This window comes from Uranotaenia lowii, unplaced genomic scaffold (assembly GCF_029784155.1).
Source record: "Uranotaenia lowii strain MFRU-FL unplaced genomic scaffold, ASM2978415v1 HiC_scaffold_11, whole genome shotgun sequence".
Classification (NCBI taxonomy): Eukaryota; Metazoa; Arthropoda; class Insecta; order Diptera; family Culicidae; genus Uranotaenia; species Uranotaenia lowii.
Genome location: NW_026597077.1, coordinates 157,849 through 176,173, shown reverse-complemented (window position 1 = coordinate 176,173; position 18,325 = coordinate 157,849). Strand labels below are relative to the sequence as shown.

General features: G+C 35.3%; 1 protein-coding gene across 1 annotated transcript in view; it reads right to left on the bottom strand.

Moving 5' to 3' along the window:
• Nucleotides 1-904: 904 nt before the first annotated feature.
• The window catches only part of LOC129759125 (uncharacterized), a 31,334-nt gene continuing 13,913 nt past the window's right edge, over nt 905-18,325 (bottom strand). The window contains exons 4-5 of the mRNA XM_055756540.1: nt 1,022-1,087; nt 905-960 (exon numbers count right to left, since the gene is read on the bottom strand). Of these exons, the coding sequence (XP_055612515.1) occupies nt 905-960; nt 1,022-1,087 (122 nt within the window). The remainder of the gene's footprint in view (nt 961-1,021; nt 1,088-18,325) is intronic.

Here is an 18,325-nt window from a genome sequence, read left to right as displayed (position 1 = left end):
ATCTCAATTGCTTGAAGTACCCTACCAAAGCCTTTGAAGTTCACCATTAGCTGAAGAACTATGCGCATACCGTTTGAAGAAAAATGGCCATCACGTTTAAGTTCACCCATATCGCTTTGAAGTTTTCTCATGTCGTTTAAAAAAAACCCTATCGGATCGAGGATCCCATCGTCTGAAGACATCGAACCTAACCAAATCGTTTAATCATCATGATTCTGAAAACCCTTATTTTGAAAAACATCTTGAACCTACAGCGATTGATTAAATCACAGTGATGCATTAAGAAAACTCTCACCCAGGCGTTTTAAATTTTGAAAGGTTTTGTAATTTGATACACTTCACCCCGGCATGCTTGTCAAAAGGTTTTGGCTATCCCCACTACTCTAAGGAGCTCCTCGAAAAACTTTTAGAAGGATGTCATCAATCTATCCAAGTTTATCAGACGTTCGTATCAGCGTGGGCGGAGGCCCTGTGCCTCCGCATGCAGGGAAGTCCTCGTTTATTTAAGTAAATTCCGAAAAACTAAGCACGTTCAATTGACTTCAGATTACTCCATGGGTCGATCGAGTACGAGCCAGCCTCCACGCCAGCTGTTGGTCCAAAGCAACTACACCAAGAGGCCTAGTTGGGCGTATATGGGCCACCAGGTCCAGCCATCACTACAAGCCTTTGAATCGCACCATGCAGTTCGACACAGGATGTAATATCGGGCAATTGGGCTCACCCACGGGACCACGAGCCTACCGGATCCTTTGCAAGTCATCATCAAACCATCCACAATACACGATCCGACCCGTAGATCTGCGAAAATGAAGACCCACCGTCATCCAAGGCTCACTCTATTCACACATCGTCCTGTGAACATCGAATCCATCCGTTTCACCACCGAGAAGACGGAACCTGATTAACCGAAGTCGCTTGCATCCCGTAGCGTCGAGTTAGAAACAGCAACAAATGGGTCTGGAAGAGGATCTCGAGTCAGGTCGCATGAAATTTCATCAATAGTGTTGTTAGTACTCACCTTGTTTACACTGAAGAACAGCAGAAATCATCACATCGGCCTGATTCAACGACATCATATCGATAGCTATTGCACACGAAGATAGAAGAACTGCAACTGAAAAAAAAAATCATCATTATCACTTTCACAGGGCTGGTAGCGGTTTGACAATGAAATAGTAGGGACTTTAGTGACCAAAATTTGAAAAAAAGTGACCAAATAGTGACTTTGAGGACCGAAAAAAGTGACCAAATAGTGACTATGTAGAACGAAAAAATAACTTTGAAGTACAAAAAATGTGACCAGTCAGGCCCGTGCGATGGACCCTTCCGGGGGGGTTTTCAAAATTCAAATTTATATAAAATTAATAACAATACCAAAAATAAACAATTGAAAAGGAAAGGGTTTTCCTACACCATTTGTCACTCATGTTCAACACAAAAACTAAAAAAATGACTGATAAACAAAATTTTGGAAACATATTACAATCAATGTTACAAATTTTCGATAAGTAAAGAAAGTAAGAAATAAATTAGTTTCAAAAGAATTTCTTAGCAAATTTAAAATTAAAAAATATCTGAATTCTAAAATAAATGTCAAATCTTGTACAAAACTAAGCATGAATAGATGTTAGGAAAATGATAATAATTGTTAATTTTTATTCATCTAAATTTGGAATTCTTTTCCTCATTTTTAACTGGAAGTTTAGTGAGAAATTCCGCTGTAATTTTTTAATTTGAACAAAAATATTTGATCACGATTTAAAATGTAAATTACCGATTACTGAATAAGAAATGAATTTTGAACAGAATTTATTCAATGTTTGATGTTTTAATTTAATTTTATAAAAAAAAGAATATATTTATAATTATTTTAAAAGTGCCAGTTATAGAAGCCAGACATAAAACCTTTAATAAAGTAAAATCCTCCATGTTCAACTACACTGACAAAGAAATGTTAGAAAATGAGTAATTATGTGAATGATAAAAACTGATAAAAAATTGAAAATAATGAGTTCAAAACTTTTGTTATTAACACTGCGTATTAAAATTTGTTTTGAAAGTTGCTACTTAGAACAATTTTTCAAACTTTTTAGATTAATTTAAAAATCATGATCGATCCAAAAATATGATTTCATATAAAAAATATTAATAAAAAGTTTTTAAAGTTTCAATCGCAGGTTTTCAAGCTTTGAATTACAAGCTCTGAGTATTTTGTCTCTTTTGATTAAAATATTGGGTCCTGAAAAAACAGAAGGTTGAAATTATGTTTTTTTTTATTTAAAATTTGGAGTTTAAGGCTTATGGTTGAAGAACACGGAAACTTAGAATTTAAAAACAAGGAAACAATTGTTAAAAATTTGTCTTAAAAAATTAAAAAGTTTGATTAAAAAAAATCCGGCAAGTTGATTATAAAATTGAAAAAAAAAACTGTACAATAAAATTCGGTAGATTTATTTAAAAAATTGAAAAAAAAACAGTATGGAAATAAAAAAGATTAGTTTTTAAAAACATTTCAGGAAGAGTTTTTTCAATAAACATGTTTCATCATAACCATTTTGGTGCTTATTTTTTCAATTATTGATTTGGTAAATAGTGTCCTCAACTATAAATTTTGTCAAATTCGGCCATTTAGTTTTGGTAATAAAGAGTTTATTACTAGTAAAATTGATGGATAACTGATTATGGGAAAAAGTCATTACAAGTATTTTTGACATCACAGCAGAAAGTGTAAAAAAAACTTGATTCTATTTAAAGCTCATTAATTGATATGAAAGTTTTATTTCTAAATAATATGTTTTTGATTTGAGTTTTTGTAAAAAGAAAGTGCAGAAACTTCTCTAAAGATTTTAAATTATTTTCATTTCAATAACAAACCCACCGTACGAGGAAAGGTGTGCTCTGATATGTCTAACCTCACTCGAAAAGCGGCGCGTCGAACTGCAGCAAGGTTTTATATTCGACACATTGACCAACCGTATTGACTGTGCTTACATTCTACAACGTGTTAACATTGATGTACCAACGAGAACACTTCGACAACGTCAGTTTCTTTCAATTCCTCACCACCGTATTGCCTATGGCCAAAACCACCCTATTGACAAGTGTTGTGAACTTTTTAATTTAGTATATAATTTGTTTAATTTTAATATGTGCAAACATCGTTTTAAAATAGGCTTAAGAAGAATTTCCTAGTTTTTAAGTCATCAGTCTGTACGGTAATTAAACCAAAGACGAAATAAATAATAATAAATTTGAAAGCTGATAGAAATATTGCATACATATTTAGATTCGGGGAACCCAAATTAGTTGAAATTACCGTTTAAATTCATTGCACCTAAAAAAATGTAATTTTTGTGGCCTTGTGTAAATTTTTACAACCCTTTTTTTTAAGTATTTAGAAGAACAAAAAACACGAAATAAAATTGAGTCTGAAATTGTTTTTTAAAGAATATTTCATATCATCATAACATTTGTTATGACATAAAAGATTTTTTTTCATAAAAAAATGGTTCGTTTCAATCTCAATCTTAGTTACACTTCTTAATAAAAGCCCATTCATTCTAACTAAAGACGAGATAGGGTTTTTGTATATCAAGTTTTAGTTCCAATACAAAAGGTTGATTGAACTAAAAACTAGAATCTACAATCAAAGTTAGTTTCAATTCACGAACGTCAAATAATGTCGTAGATCAAAATGTCTCAAGCCAAGGGTTGAAATTCATGCTGAAATTCCGCCGGAGGCGAAAAAAATTTCTGACTGACTGATCAAGTAATTTACCGTTACTACCGTCAATATTGACACGCGCAATTCAAATTACTCTTTCATTGGTTTATTATCGGTGAAAAAAGTGACTTTTGGTGATAAAAGTGACCATTTTTCGGAAAATAGTGACTTTAGTGACCAAATGATGAAAAAAGTGACTTTTTAGTGACTGACCCAAAAAAAGTGACCAAGTCACTAAAAAGTGACTCGCTACCAGCCCTGCTTTCATCGGAAATTATTGTCCCATTGCCCCGATGCACTACAATCAACTACAAGTTCACCAAATATGCACTTCATACACTCCATAGTCTCTTCGGTCGTACCGCTCCAGATTGGGAAAGCGAGGATAAAATTAATTGCCCAGCAATCGAAGCGAACATCTGCAGTTCAGCGGCAGCAGCAGCGGCAACAGTTCCAGTGGTTCTGATCGAGTCAAGAAGAAACGGTTTCGGTCAATCAGCAACAACAAAACACTACATTACACCGCACACTACAATAGTTTTTTAGCAATAAATAAGATCCAAAGAAAACGCAATAATTTGCACCACACAACACACAGTGAACTAGTAGGTATCGTTAGAAAGGTACCGTTAGGAGAAAAACTGTAAACAAAACAGAAAGTTTGTAAACATATACCGTTATAAATTTTGAAATGATATTTCAAGGCGGGCGGCGTATGTTTGAGTGTAAACTCACCGCTCAGTAGTGGTAGTAAGGGAAAGAGTTGACACTTCCCGACGGGAATTTAGACCTACCCGAAAGCGATCTAAAGGAGCTTTCGGGAGAAACAAGCTCTGTTCAGAACAAGGAGAAAATGCACAGAGAGTAAAATTCATGCTATTTTTTCAGTTTACAATATACTTACAAAAGCTTGTGAATGTGTTGATAGTAATAATAGGGAATTTGTTTATATTCATATTTTCTGTTTTCGCCACTTTTTACACAACACAGTTGAGACACAGTTCAAACGAAACCACCGCCGTGTTGAGATCGCTGTAATAAAACCCCCAAATCGAACCGAAATAAACTTGCGTTTGAAGTTAAAATCAAATCGTCGCGAGTTTTCAAAGTTTGTCCGAAATAGTGTTCCGGTGCCTAAACAATTTGGACAGTTTGTACAGCTTGGACGGTTCCTACGGTTCGAACGGTTCGAACGGTTCCTACGGATCAGATGGTTCCTACGGTTCGGAGGCTCCAGAAAAATAACAAAGACACAATTTTTTATCTTAACTTCTATAAAATGCAGAAAAAGTATTTTTTTAAAACAATTTTATTGAATTTCTAAGTTTCTGGATTATTTTGAACGATTTGGACAGTTTGTACAGCTTGGACGGTTCCTACGGTTCGAACGGTTCGAACGGTTCCTACGGATCAGATGGTTCCTACGGTTCGAAGCCTCCAGAAAAATAACAAAGACACAATTTTTTATCTTAACTTCTATAAAATGCAGAAAAAGTATTTTTTTACTACAATTTTATTGAATTTCCAAAATTCTGGATTATTTTGAACGATTTGGACAGTTTGTACAGCTTGGACGGTTCCTACGGTTCGAACGGTTCGAACGGTTCCTACGGATCAGATGGTTCCTACGGTTCGGAGGCTCCAGAAAAATAACAAAGACACAATTTTTTATCTTAACTTCTATAAAATGCAAAAAAAGTATTTTTTTAAAACAATTTTATTGAATTTCTAAGTTTCTGGATTATTTTGAACGATTTGGACAGTTTGTACAGCTTGGACGGTTCCTACGGTTCCTACGGTTCGAACGGTTCGAACGGTTCCTACGGATCAGATGGTTCCTACGGTTCGGAGGCTCCAGAAAAATAACAAAGACACAATTTTTTATCTTAACTTCTATAAAATGCAAAAAAAGTATTTTTTTAAAACAATTTTATTGAATTTCTAAGTTTCTGGATTATTTTGAACGATTTGGACAGTTTGTACAGCTTGGACGGTTCCTACGGTTCGAACGGTTCGAACGGTTCCTACGGATCAGATGGTTCCTACGGTTCGAAGCCTCCAGAAAAATAACAAAGACACAATTTTTTATCTTAACTTCTATAAAATGCAGAAAAAGTATTTTTTTAAAACAATTTTATTGAATTTCTAAGTTTCTGGATTATTTTGAACGATTTGGACAGTTTGTACAGCTTGGACGGTTCCTACGGTTCGAACGGTTCGAACGGTTCCTACGGATCAGATGGTTCCTACGGTTCGAAGCCTCCAGAAAAATAACAAAGACACAATTTTTTATCTTAACTTCTATAAAATGCAGAAAAAGTATTTTTTTACTACAATTTTATTGAATTTCCAAAATTCTGGATTATTTTGAACGATTTGGACAGTTTGTACAGCTTGGACGGTTCCTACGGTTCGAACGGTTCGAACGGTTCCTACGGATCAGATGGTTCCTACGGTTCGAAGCCTCCAGAAAAATAACAAAGACACAATTTTTTATCTTAACTTCTATAAAATGCAGAAAAAGTATTTTTTTACTACAATTTTATTGAATTTCCAAAATTCTGGATTATTTTGAACGATTTGGACAGTTTGTACAGCTTGGACGGTTCCTACGGTTCGAACGGTTCCTACGGATCAGATGGTTCCTACGGTTCGGAGGCTCCAGAAAAATAACAAAGACACAATTTTTTATCTGAGCTTCTATAAAATGCAGAAAAAGTATTATTTAACAACAATTTTATTGAATTTCTAAGTTTCTGGATTATTTTGAACGATTTGGACAGTTTGTACAGCTTGGACGGTTCCTACGGTTCGAACGGTTCGAACGGTTCCTACGGATCAGATGGTTCCTACGGTTCGGAGGCTCCAGAAAAATAACAAAGACACAATTTTTTATCTAAGCTTCTATAAAATGCAGAAAAAGTATTATTTTACAACAATTTTATTGAATTTCTAAGTTTCTGGATTATTTTGAACGATTTGGACAGTTTGTACAGCTTGGACGGTTCCTACGGTTCGAACGGTTCGAACGGTTCCTACGGATCAGATGGTTCCTACGGTTCGGAGGCTCCAGAAAAATAACAAAGACACAATTTTTTATCTAAGCTTCTATAAAATGTAGAAAAAGTATTATTTAACAACAATTTTATTGAATTTCTAAGTTTCTGGATTATTTTGAACGATTTGGACAGTTTGTACAGCTTGGACGGTTCCTACGGTTCGAACGGTTCGAACGGTTCCTACGGATCAGATGGTTCCTACGGTTCGGAGGCTCCAGAAAAATAACAAAGACACAATTTTTTATCTAAGCTTCTATAAAATGTAGAAAAAGTATTATTTTACAACAATTTTATTGAATTTCTAAGTTTCTGGATTATTTTGAACGATTTGGACAGTTTGTACAGCTTGGACGGTTCCTACGGTTCGAACGGTTCGAACGGTTCCTACGGATCAGATGGTTCCTACGGTTCGGAGGCTCCAGAAAAATAACAAAGACACAATTTTTTATCTAAGCTTCTATAAAATGTAGAAAAAGTATTATTTAACAACAATTTTATTGAATTTCTAAGTTTCTGGATTATTTTGAACGATTTGGACAGTTTGTACAGCTTGGACGGTTCCTACGGTTCGAACGGTTCGAACGGTTCCTACGGATCAGATGGTTCCTACGGTTCGGAGGCTCCAGAAAAATAACAAAGACACAATTTTTTATCTAAGCTTCTATAAAATGTAGAAAAAGTATTATTTTTCAACAATTTTATTGAATTTCTAAGTTTCTGGATTATTTTGAACGATTTGGACAGTTTGTACAGCTTGGACGGTTCCTACGGTTCGAACGGTTCGAACGGTTCCTACGGATCAGATGGTTCCTACGGTTCGGAGGCTCCAGAAAAATAACAAAGACACAATTTTTTATCTAAGCTTCTATAAAATGTAGAAAAAGTATTATTTTTCAACAATTTTATTGAATTTCTAAGTTTCTGGATTATTTTGAACGATTTGGACAGTTTGTACAGCTTGGACGGTTCCTACGGTTCGAACGGTTCGAACGGTTCCTACGGATCAGATGGTTCCTACGGTTCGGAGGCTCCAGAAAAATAACAAAGACACAATTTTTTATCTGAGCTTCTATAAAATGCAGAAAAATATTATTTAACAACAATTTTATTGAATTTCTAAGTTTCTGGATTATTTTGAACGATTTGGACAGTTTGTACAGCTTGGACGGTTCCTACGGTTCGAACGGTTCGAACGGTTCCTACGGATCAGATGGTTCCTACGGTTCGGAGGCTCCAGAAAAATAACAAAGACACAATTTTTTATCTGAGCTTCTATAAAATGCAGAAAAAGTATTATTTTTCAACAATTTTATTGAATTTCTAAGTTTCTGGATTATTTTGAACGATTTGGACAGTTTGTATAGCTTGGACGGTTCCTACGGTTCGAACGGTTCGAACGGTTCCTACGGATCAGATGGTTCCTACGGTTCGGAGGCTCCAGAAAAATAACAAAGACACAATTTTTTATCTGAGCTTCTTTAAAATATAGAAAAAGTATTATTTTACAACAATTTTATTGAATTTCAAAGTTTCTGGATTATTTTGAACGATTTGGACAGTTTGTACAGCTTGGACGGTTCCTACGGTTCGAACGGTTCGAACGGTTCCTACGGATCAGATGGTTCCTACGGTTCGGAGGCTCCAGAAAAATAACAAAGACACAATTTTTTATCTAAGCTTCTATAAAATGTAGAAAAAGTATTATTTTTCAACAATTTTATTGAATTTCTAAGTTTCTGGATTATTTTGAACGATTTGGACAGTTTGTATAGCTTGGACGGTTCCTACGGTTCGAACGGTTCGAACGGTTCCTACGGATCAGATGGTTCCTACGGTTCGGAGGCTCCAGAAAAATAACAAAGACACAATTTTTTATCTGAGCTTCTTTAAAATATAGAAAAAGTATTATTTTACAACAATTTTATTGAATTTCAAAGTTTCTGGATTATTTTGAACGATTTGGACAGTTTGTACAGCTTGGACGGTTCCTACGGTTCGAACGGTTCGAACGGTTCCTACGGATCAGATGGTTCCTACGGTTCGGAGGCTCCAGAAAAATAACAAAGACACAATTTTTTATCTAAGCTTCTATAAAATGTAGAAAAAGTATTATTTAACAACAATTTTATTGAATTTCTAAGTTTCTGGATTATTTTGAACGATTTGGACAGTTTGTACAGCTTGGACGGTTCCTACGGTTCGAACGGTTCGAACGGTTCCTACGGATCAGATGGTTCCTACGGTTCGGAGGCTCCAGAAAAATAACAAAGACACAATTTTTTATCTAAGCTTCTATAAAATGTAGAAAAAGTATTATTTTTCAACAATTTTATTGAATTTCTAAGTTTCTGGATTATTTTGAACGATTTGGACAGTTTGTATAGCTTGGACGGTTCCTACGGTTCGAACGGTTCGAACGGTTCCTACGGATCAGATGGTTCCTACGGTTCGGAGGCTCCAGAAAAATAACAAAGACACAATTTTTTATCTGAGCTTCTTTAAAATATAGAAAAAGTATTATTTTACAACAATTTTATTGAATTTCAAAGTTTCTGGATTATTTTGAACGATTTGGACAGTTTGTACAGCTTGGACGGTTCCTACGGTTCGAACGGTTCGAACGGTTCCTACGGATCAGATGGTTCCTACGGTTCGGAGGCTCCAGAAAAATAACAAAGACACAATTTTTTATCTAAGCTTCTATAAAATGTAGAAAAAGTATTATTTTTCAACAATTTTATTGAATTTCTAAGTTTCTGGATTATTTTGAACGATTTGGACAGTTTGTATAGCTTGGACGGTTCCTACGGTTCGAACGGTTCGAACGGTTCCTACGGATCAGATGGTTCCTACGGTTCGGAGGCTCCAGAAAAATAACAAAGACACAATTTTTTATCTGAGCTTCTTTAAAATATAGAAAAAGTATTATTTTACAACAATTTTATTGAATTTCAAAGTTTCTGGATTATTTTGAACGATTTGGACAGTTTGTACAGCTTGGACGGTTCCTACGGTTCGAACGGTTCGAACGGTTCCTACGGATCAGATGGTTCCTACGGTTCGGAGGCTCCAGAAAAATAACAAAGACACAATTTTTTATCTAAGCTTCTATAAAATGTAGAAAAAGTATTATTTAACAACAATTTTATTGAATTTCTAAGTTTCTGGATTATTTTGAACGATTTGGACAGTTTGTACAGCTTGGACGGTTCCTACGGTTCGAACGGTTCGAACGGTTCCTACGGATCAGATGGTTCCTACGGTTCGGAGGCTCCAGAAAAATAACAAAGACACAATTTTTTATCTAAGCTTCTATAAAATGTAGAAAAAGTATTATTTTTCAACAATTTTATTGAATTTCTAAGTTTCTGGATTATTTTGAACGATTTGGACAGTTTGTACAGCTTGGACGGTTCCTACGGTTCGAACGGTTCGAACGGTTCCTACGGATCAGATGGTTCCTACGGTTCGGAGGCTCCAGAAAAATAACAAAGACACAATTTTTTATCTAAGCTTCTATAAAATGTAGAAAAAGTATTATTTTTCAACAATTTTATTGAATTTCTAAGTTTCTGGATTATTTTGAACGATTTGGACAGTTTGTACAGCTTGGACGGTTCCTACGGTTCGAACGGTTCGAACGGTTCCTACGGATCAGATGGTTCCTACGGTTCGGAGGCTCCAGAAAAATAACAAAGACACAATTTTTTATCTGAGCTTCTATAAAATGCAGAAAAATATTATTTAACAACAATTTTATTGAATTTCTAAGTTTCTGGATTATTTTGAACGATTTGGACAGTTTGTACAGCTTGGACGGTTCCTACGGTTCGAACGGTTCGAACGGTTCCTACGGATCAGATGGTTCCTACGGTTCGGAGGCTCCAGAAAAATAACAAAGACACAATTTTTTATCTGAGCTTCTATAAAATGCAGAAAAAGTATTATTTTTCAACAATTTTATTGAATTTCTAAGTTTCTGGATTATTTTGAACGATTTGGACAGTTTGTATAGCTTGGACGGTTCCTACGGTTCGAACGGTTCGAACGGTTCCTACGGATCAGATGGTTCCTACGGTTCGGAGGCTCCAGAAAAATAACAAAGACACAATTTTTTATCTGAGCTTCTTTAAAATATAGAAAAAGTATTATTTTACAACAATTTTATTGAATTTCAAAGTTTCTGGATTATTTTGAACGATTTGGACAGTTTGTACAGCTTGGACGGTTCCTACGGTTCGAACGGTTCGAACGGTTCCTACGGATCAGATGGTTCCTACGGTTCGGAGGCTCCAGAAAAATAACAAAGACACAATTTTTTATCTAAGCTTCTATAAAATGCAGAAAAAGTATTATTTAACAACAATTTTATTGAATTTCTAAGTTTCTGGATTATTTTGAACGATTTGGACAGTTTGTACAGCTTGGACGGTTCCTACGGTTCGAACGGTTCGAACGGTTCCTACGGATCAGATGGTTCCTACGGTTCGGAGGCTCCAGAAAAATAACAAAGACACAATTTTTTATCTAAGCTTCTATAAAATGCAGAAAAAGTATTATTTTACAACAATTTTATTGAATTTCTAAGTTTCTGGATTATTTTGAACGATTTGGACAGTTTGTACAGCTTGGACGGTTCCTACGGTTCGAACGGTTCGAACGGTTCCTACGGATCAGATGGTTCCTACGGTTCGGAGGCTCCAGAAAAATAACAAAGACACAATTTTTTATCTAAGCTTCTATAAAATGTAGAAAAAGTATTATTTAACAACAATTTTATTGAATTTCTAAGTTTCTGGATTATTTTGAACGATTTGGACAGTTTGTACAGCTTGGACGGTTCCTACGGTTCGAACGGTTCGAACGGTTCCTACGGATCAGATGGTTCCTACGGTTCGGAGGCTCCAGAAAAATAACAAAGACACAATTTTTTATCTAAGCTTCTATAAAATGCAGAAAAAGTATTATTTTACAACAATTTTATTGAATTTCTAAGTTTCTGGATTATTTTGAACGATTTGGACAGTTTGTACAGCTTGGACGGTTCCTACGGTTCGAACGGTTCGAACGGTTCCTACGGATCAGATGGTTCCTACGGTTCGGAGGCTCCAGAAAAATAACAAAGACACAATTTTTTATCTAAGCTTCTATAAAATGTAGAAAAAGTATTATTTAACAACAATTTTATTGAATTTCTAAGTTTCTGGATTATTTTGAACGATTTGGACAGTTTGTACAGCTTGGACGGTTCCTACGGTTCGAACGGTTCGAACGGTTCCTACGGATCAGATGGTTCCTACGGTTCGGAGGCTCCAGAAAAATAACAAAGACACAATTTTTTATCTAAGCTTCTATAAAATGTAGAAAAAGTATTATTTTACAACAATTTTATTGAATTTCTAAGTTTCTGGATTATTTTGAACGATTTGGACAGTTTGTACAGCTTGGACGGTTCCTACGGTTCGAACGGTTCGAACGGTTCCTACGGATCAGATGGTTCCTACGGTTCGGAGGCTCCAGAAAAATAACAAAGACACAATTTTTTATCTAAGCTTCTATAAAATGTAGAAAAAGTATTATTTTTCAACAATTTTATTGAATTTCTAAGTTTCTGGATTATTTTGAACGATTTGGACAGTTTGTACAGCTTGGACGGTTCCTACGGTTCGAACGGTTCGAACGGTTCCTACGGATCAGATGGTTCCTACGGTTCGGAGGCTCCAGAAAAATAACAAAGACACAATTTTTTATCTAAGCTTCTATAAAATGTAGAAAAAGTATTATTTAACAACAATTTTATTGAATTTCTAAGTTTCTGGATTATTTTGAACGATTTGGACAGTTTGTACAGCTTGGACGGTTCCTACGGTTCGAACGGTTCGAACGGTTCCTACGGATCAGATGGTTCCTACGGTTCGGAGGCTCCAGAAAAATAACAAAGACACAATTTTTTATCTAAGCTTCTATAAAATGTAGAAAAAGTATTATTTTTCAACAATTTTATTGAATTTCTAAGTTTCTGGATTATTTTGAACGATTTGGACAGTTTGTACAGCTTGGACGGTTCCTACGGTTCGAACGGTTCGAACGGTTCCTACGGATCAGATGGTTCCTACGGTTCGGAGGCTCCAGAAAAATAACAAAGACACAATTTTTTATCTAAGCTTCTATAAAATGTAGAAAAAGTATTATTTTTCAACAATTTTATTGAATTTCTAAGTTTCTGGATTATTTTGAACGATTTGGACAGTTTGTACAGCTTGGACGGTTCCTACGGTTCGAACGGTTCGAACGGTTCCTACGGATCAGATGGTTCCTACGGTTCGGAGGCTCCAGAAAAATAACAAAGACACAATTTTTTATCTTAACTTCTATAAAATGCAGAAAAAGTATTTTTTTACTACAATTTTATTGAATTTCCAAAATTCTGGATTATTTTGAACGATTTGGACAGTTTGTACAGCTTGGACGGTTCCTACGGTTCGAACGGTTCGAACGGTTCCTACGGATCAGATGGTTCCTACGGTTCGAAGCCTCCAGAAAAATAACAAAGACACAATTTTTTATCTTAACTTCTATAAAATGCAGAAAAAGTATTTTTTTACTACAATTTTATTGAATTTCCAAAATTCTGGATTATTTTGAACGATTTGGACAGTTTGTACAGCTTGGACGGTTCCTACGGTTCGAACGGTTCCTACGGATCAGATGGTTCCTACGGTTCGGAGGCTCCAGAAAAATAACAAAGACACAATTTTTTATCTGAGCTTCTATAAAATGCAGAAAAAGTATTATTTAACAACAATTTTATTGAATTTCTAAGTTTCTGGATTATTTTGAACGATTTGGACAGTTTGTACAGCTTGGACGGTTCCTACGGTTCGAACGGTTCGAACGGTTCCTACGGATCAGATGGTTCCTACGGTTCGGAGGCTCCAGAAAAATAACAAAGACACAATTTTTTATCTAAGCTTCTATAAAATGCAGAAAAAGTATTATTTTACAACAATTTTATTGAATTTCTAAGTTTCTGGATTATTTTGAACGATTTGGACAGTTTGTACAGCTTGGACGGTTCCTACGGTTCGAACGGTTCGAACGGTTCCTACGGATCAGATGGTTCCTACGGTTCGGAGGCTCCAGAAAAATAACAAAGACACAATTTTTTATCTAAGCTTCTATAAAATGTAGAAAAAGTATTATTTAACAACAATTTTATTGAATTTCTAAGTTTCTGGATTATTTTGAACGATTTGGACAGTTTGTACAGCTTGGACGGTTCCTACGGTTCGAACGGTTCGAACGGTTCCTACGGATCAGATGGTTCCTACGGTTCGGAGGCTCCAGAAAAATAACAAAGACACAATTTTTTATCTAAGCTTCTATAAAATGTAGAAAAAGTATTATTTTACAACAATTTTATTGAATTTCTAAGTTTCTGGATTATTTTGAACGATTTGGACAGTTTGTACAGCTTGGACGGTTCCTACGGTTCGAACGGTTCGAACGGTTCCTACGGATCAGATGGTTCCTACGGTTCGGAGGCTCCAGAAAAATAACAAAGACACAATTTTTTATCTAAGCTTCTATAAAATGTAGAAAAAGTATTATTTAACAACAATTTTATTGAATTTCTAAGTTTCTGGATTATTTTGAACGATTTGGACAGTTTGTACAGCTTGGACGGTTCCTACGGTTCGAACGGTTCGAACGGTTCCTACGGATCAGATGGTTCCTACGGTTCGGAGGTTCCAGAAAAATAACAAAGACACAATTTTTTATCTAAGCTTCTATAAAATGTAGAAAAAGTATTATTTTTCAACAATTTTATTGAATTTCTAAGTTTCTGGATTATTTTGAACGATTTGGACAGTTTGTACAGCTTGGACGGTTCCTACGGTTCGAACGGTTCGAACGGTTCCTACGGATCAGATGGTTCCTACGGTTCGGAGGCTCCAGAAAAATAACAAAGACACAATTTTTTATCTAAGCTTCTATAAAATGTAGAAAAAGTATTATTTTTCAACAATTTTATTGAATTTCTAAGTTTCTGGATTATTTTGAACGATTTGGACAGTTTGTACAGCTTGGACGGTTCCTACGGTTCGAACGGTTCGAACGGTTCCTACGGATCAGATGGTTCCTACGGTTCGGAGGCTCCAGAAAAATAACAAAGACACAATTTTTTATCTGAGCTTCTATAAAATGCAGAAAAAGTATTATTTAACAACAATTTTATTGAATTTCTAAGTTTCTGGATTATTTTGAACGATTTGGACAGTTTGTACAGCTTGGACGGTTCCTACGGTTCGAACGGTTCGAACGGTTCCTACGGATCAGATGGTTCCTACGGTTCGGAGGCTCCAGAAAAATAACAAAGACACAATTTTTTATCTGAGCTTCTATAAAATGCAGAAAAATATTATTTAACAACAATTTTATTGAATTTCTAAGTTTCTGGATTATTTTGAACGATTTGGACAGTTTGTACAGCTTGGACGGTTCCTACGGTTCGAACGGTTCGAACGGTTCCTACGGATCAGATGGTTCCTACGGTTCGGAGGCTCCAGAAAAATAACAAAGACACAATTTTTTATCTGAGCTTCTATAAAATGCAGAAAAAGTATTATTTTTCAACAATTTTATTGAATTTCTAAGTTTCTGGATTATTTTGAACGATTTGGACAGTTTGTATAGCTTGGACGGTTCCTACGGTTCGAACGGTTCGAACGGTTCCTACGGATCAGATGGTTCCTACGGTTCGGAGGCTCCAGAAAAATAACAAAGACACAATTTTTTATCTGAGCTTCTTTAAAATATAGAAAAAGTATTATTTTACAACAATTTTATTGAATTTCAAAGTTTCTGGATTATTTTGAACGATTTGGACAGTTTGTACAGCTTGGACGGTTCCTACGGTTCGAACGGTTCGAACGGTTCCTACGGATCAGATGGTTCCTACGGTTCGGAGGCTCCAGAAAAATAACAAAGACACAATTTTTTATCTGAGCTTCTATAAAATGCAGAAAAAGTATTATTTTTCAACAATTTTATTGAATTTCTAAGTTTCTGGATTATTTTGAACGATTTGGACAGTTTGTATAGCTTGGACGGTTCCTACGGTTCGAACGGTTCGAACGGTTCCTACGGATCAGATGGTTCCTACGGTTCGGAGGCTCCAGAAAAATAACAAAGACACAATTTTTTATCTAAGCTTCTATAAAATGTAGAAAAAGTATTATTTTTCAACAATTTTATTGAATTTCTAAGTTTCTGGATTATTTTGAACGATTTGGACAGTTTGTATAGCTTGGACGGTTCCTACGGTTCGAACGGTTCGAACGGTTCCTACGGATCAGATGGTTCCTACGGTTCGGAGGCTCCAGAAAAATAACAAAGACACAATTTTTTATCTGAGCTTCTTTAAAATATAGAAAAAGTATTATTTTACAACAATTTTATTGAATTTCAAAGTTTCTGGATTATTTTGAACGATTTGGACAGTTTGTACAGCTTGGACGGTTCCTACGGTTCGAACGGTTCGAACGGTTCCTACGGATCAGATGGTTCCTACGGTTCGGAGGCTCCAGAAAAATAACAAAGACACAATTTTTTATCTAAGCTTCTATAAAATGTAGAAAAAGTATTATTTAACAACAATTTTATTGAATTTCTAAGTTTCTGGATTATTTTGAACGATTTGGACAGTTTGTTCAGCTTGGACGGTTCCTACGGTTCGAACGGTTCGAACGGTTCCTACGGATCAGATGGTTCCTACGGTTCGGAGGCTCCAGAAAAATAACAAAGACACAATTTTTTATCTAAGCTTCTATAAAATGTAGAAAAAGTATTATTTTTCAACAATTTTATTGAATTTCTAAGTTTCTGGATTATTTTGAACGATTTGGACAGTTTGTACAGCTTGGACGGTTCCTACGGTTCGAACGGTTCGAACGGTTCCTACGGATCAGATGGTTCCTACGGTTCGGAGGCTCCAGAAAAATAACAAAGACACAATTTTTTATCTAAGCTTCTATAAAATGTAGAAAAAGTATTATTTTTCAACAATTTTATTGAATTTCTAAGTTTCTGGATTATTTTGAACGATTTGGACAGTTTGTACAGCTTGGACGGTTCCTACGGTTCGAACGGTTCGAACGGTTCCTACGGATCAGATGGTTCCTACGGTTCGGAGGCTCCAGAAAAATAACAAAGACACAATTTTTTATCTGAGCTTCTATAAAATGCAGAAAAATATTATTTAACAACAATTTTATTGAATTTCTAAGTTTCTGGATTATTTTGAACGATTTGGACAGTTTGTACAGCTTGGACGGTTCCTACGGTTCGAACGGTTCGAACGGTTCCTACGGATCAGATGGTTCCTACGGTTCGGAGGCTCCAGAAAAATAACAAAGACACAATTTTTTATCTGAGCTTCTATAAAATGCAGAAAAAGTATTATTTTTCAACAATTTTATTGAATTTCTAAGTTTCTGGATTATTTTGAACGATTTGGACAGTTTGTATAGCTTGGACGGTTCCTACGGTTCGAACGGTTCGAACGGTTCCTACGGATCAGATGGTTCCTACGGTTCGGAGGCTCCAGAAAAATAACAAAGACACAATTTTTTATCTGAGCTTCTTTAAAATATAGAAAAAGTATTATTTTACAACAATTTTATTGAATTTCAAAGTTTCTGGATTATTTTGAACGATTTGGACAGTTTGTACAGCTTGGACGGTTCCTACGGTTCGAACGGTTCGAACGGTTCCTACGGATCAGATGGTTCCTACGGTTCGGAGGCTCCAGAAAAATAACAAAGACACAATTTTTTATCTGAGCTTCTATAAAATGCAGAAAAAGTATTATTTAACAACAATTTTATTGAATTTCTAAGTTTCTGGATTATTTTGAACGATTTGGACAGTTTGTACAGCTTGGACGGTTCCTACGGTTCGAACGGTTCGAACGGTTCCTACGGATCAGATGGTTCCTACGGTTCGGAGGCTCCAGAAAAATAACAAAGACACAATTTTTTATCTAAGCTTCTATAAAATGTAGAAAAAGTATTATTTAACAACAATTTTATTGAATTTCTAAGTTTCTGGATTATTTTGAACGATTTGGACAGTTTGTACAGCTTGGACGGTTCCTACGGTTCGAACGGTTCGAACGGTTCCTACGGATCAGATGGTTCCTACGGTTCGGAGGCTCCAGAAAAATAACAAAGACACAATTTTTTATCTGAGCTTCTATAAAATGCAGAAAAAGTATTATTTAACAACAATTTTATTGAATTTCTAAGTTTCTGGATTATTTTGAACGATTTGGACAGTTTGTACAGCTTGGACGGTTCCTACGGTTCGAACGGTTCGAACGGTTCCTACGGATCAGATGGTTCCTACGGTTCGGAGGCTCCAGAAAAATAACAAAGACACAATTTTTTATCTGAGCTTCTTTAAAATATAGAAAAAGTATTATTTTACAACAATTTTATTGAATTTCAAAGTTTCTGGATTATTTTGAACGATTTGG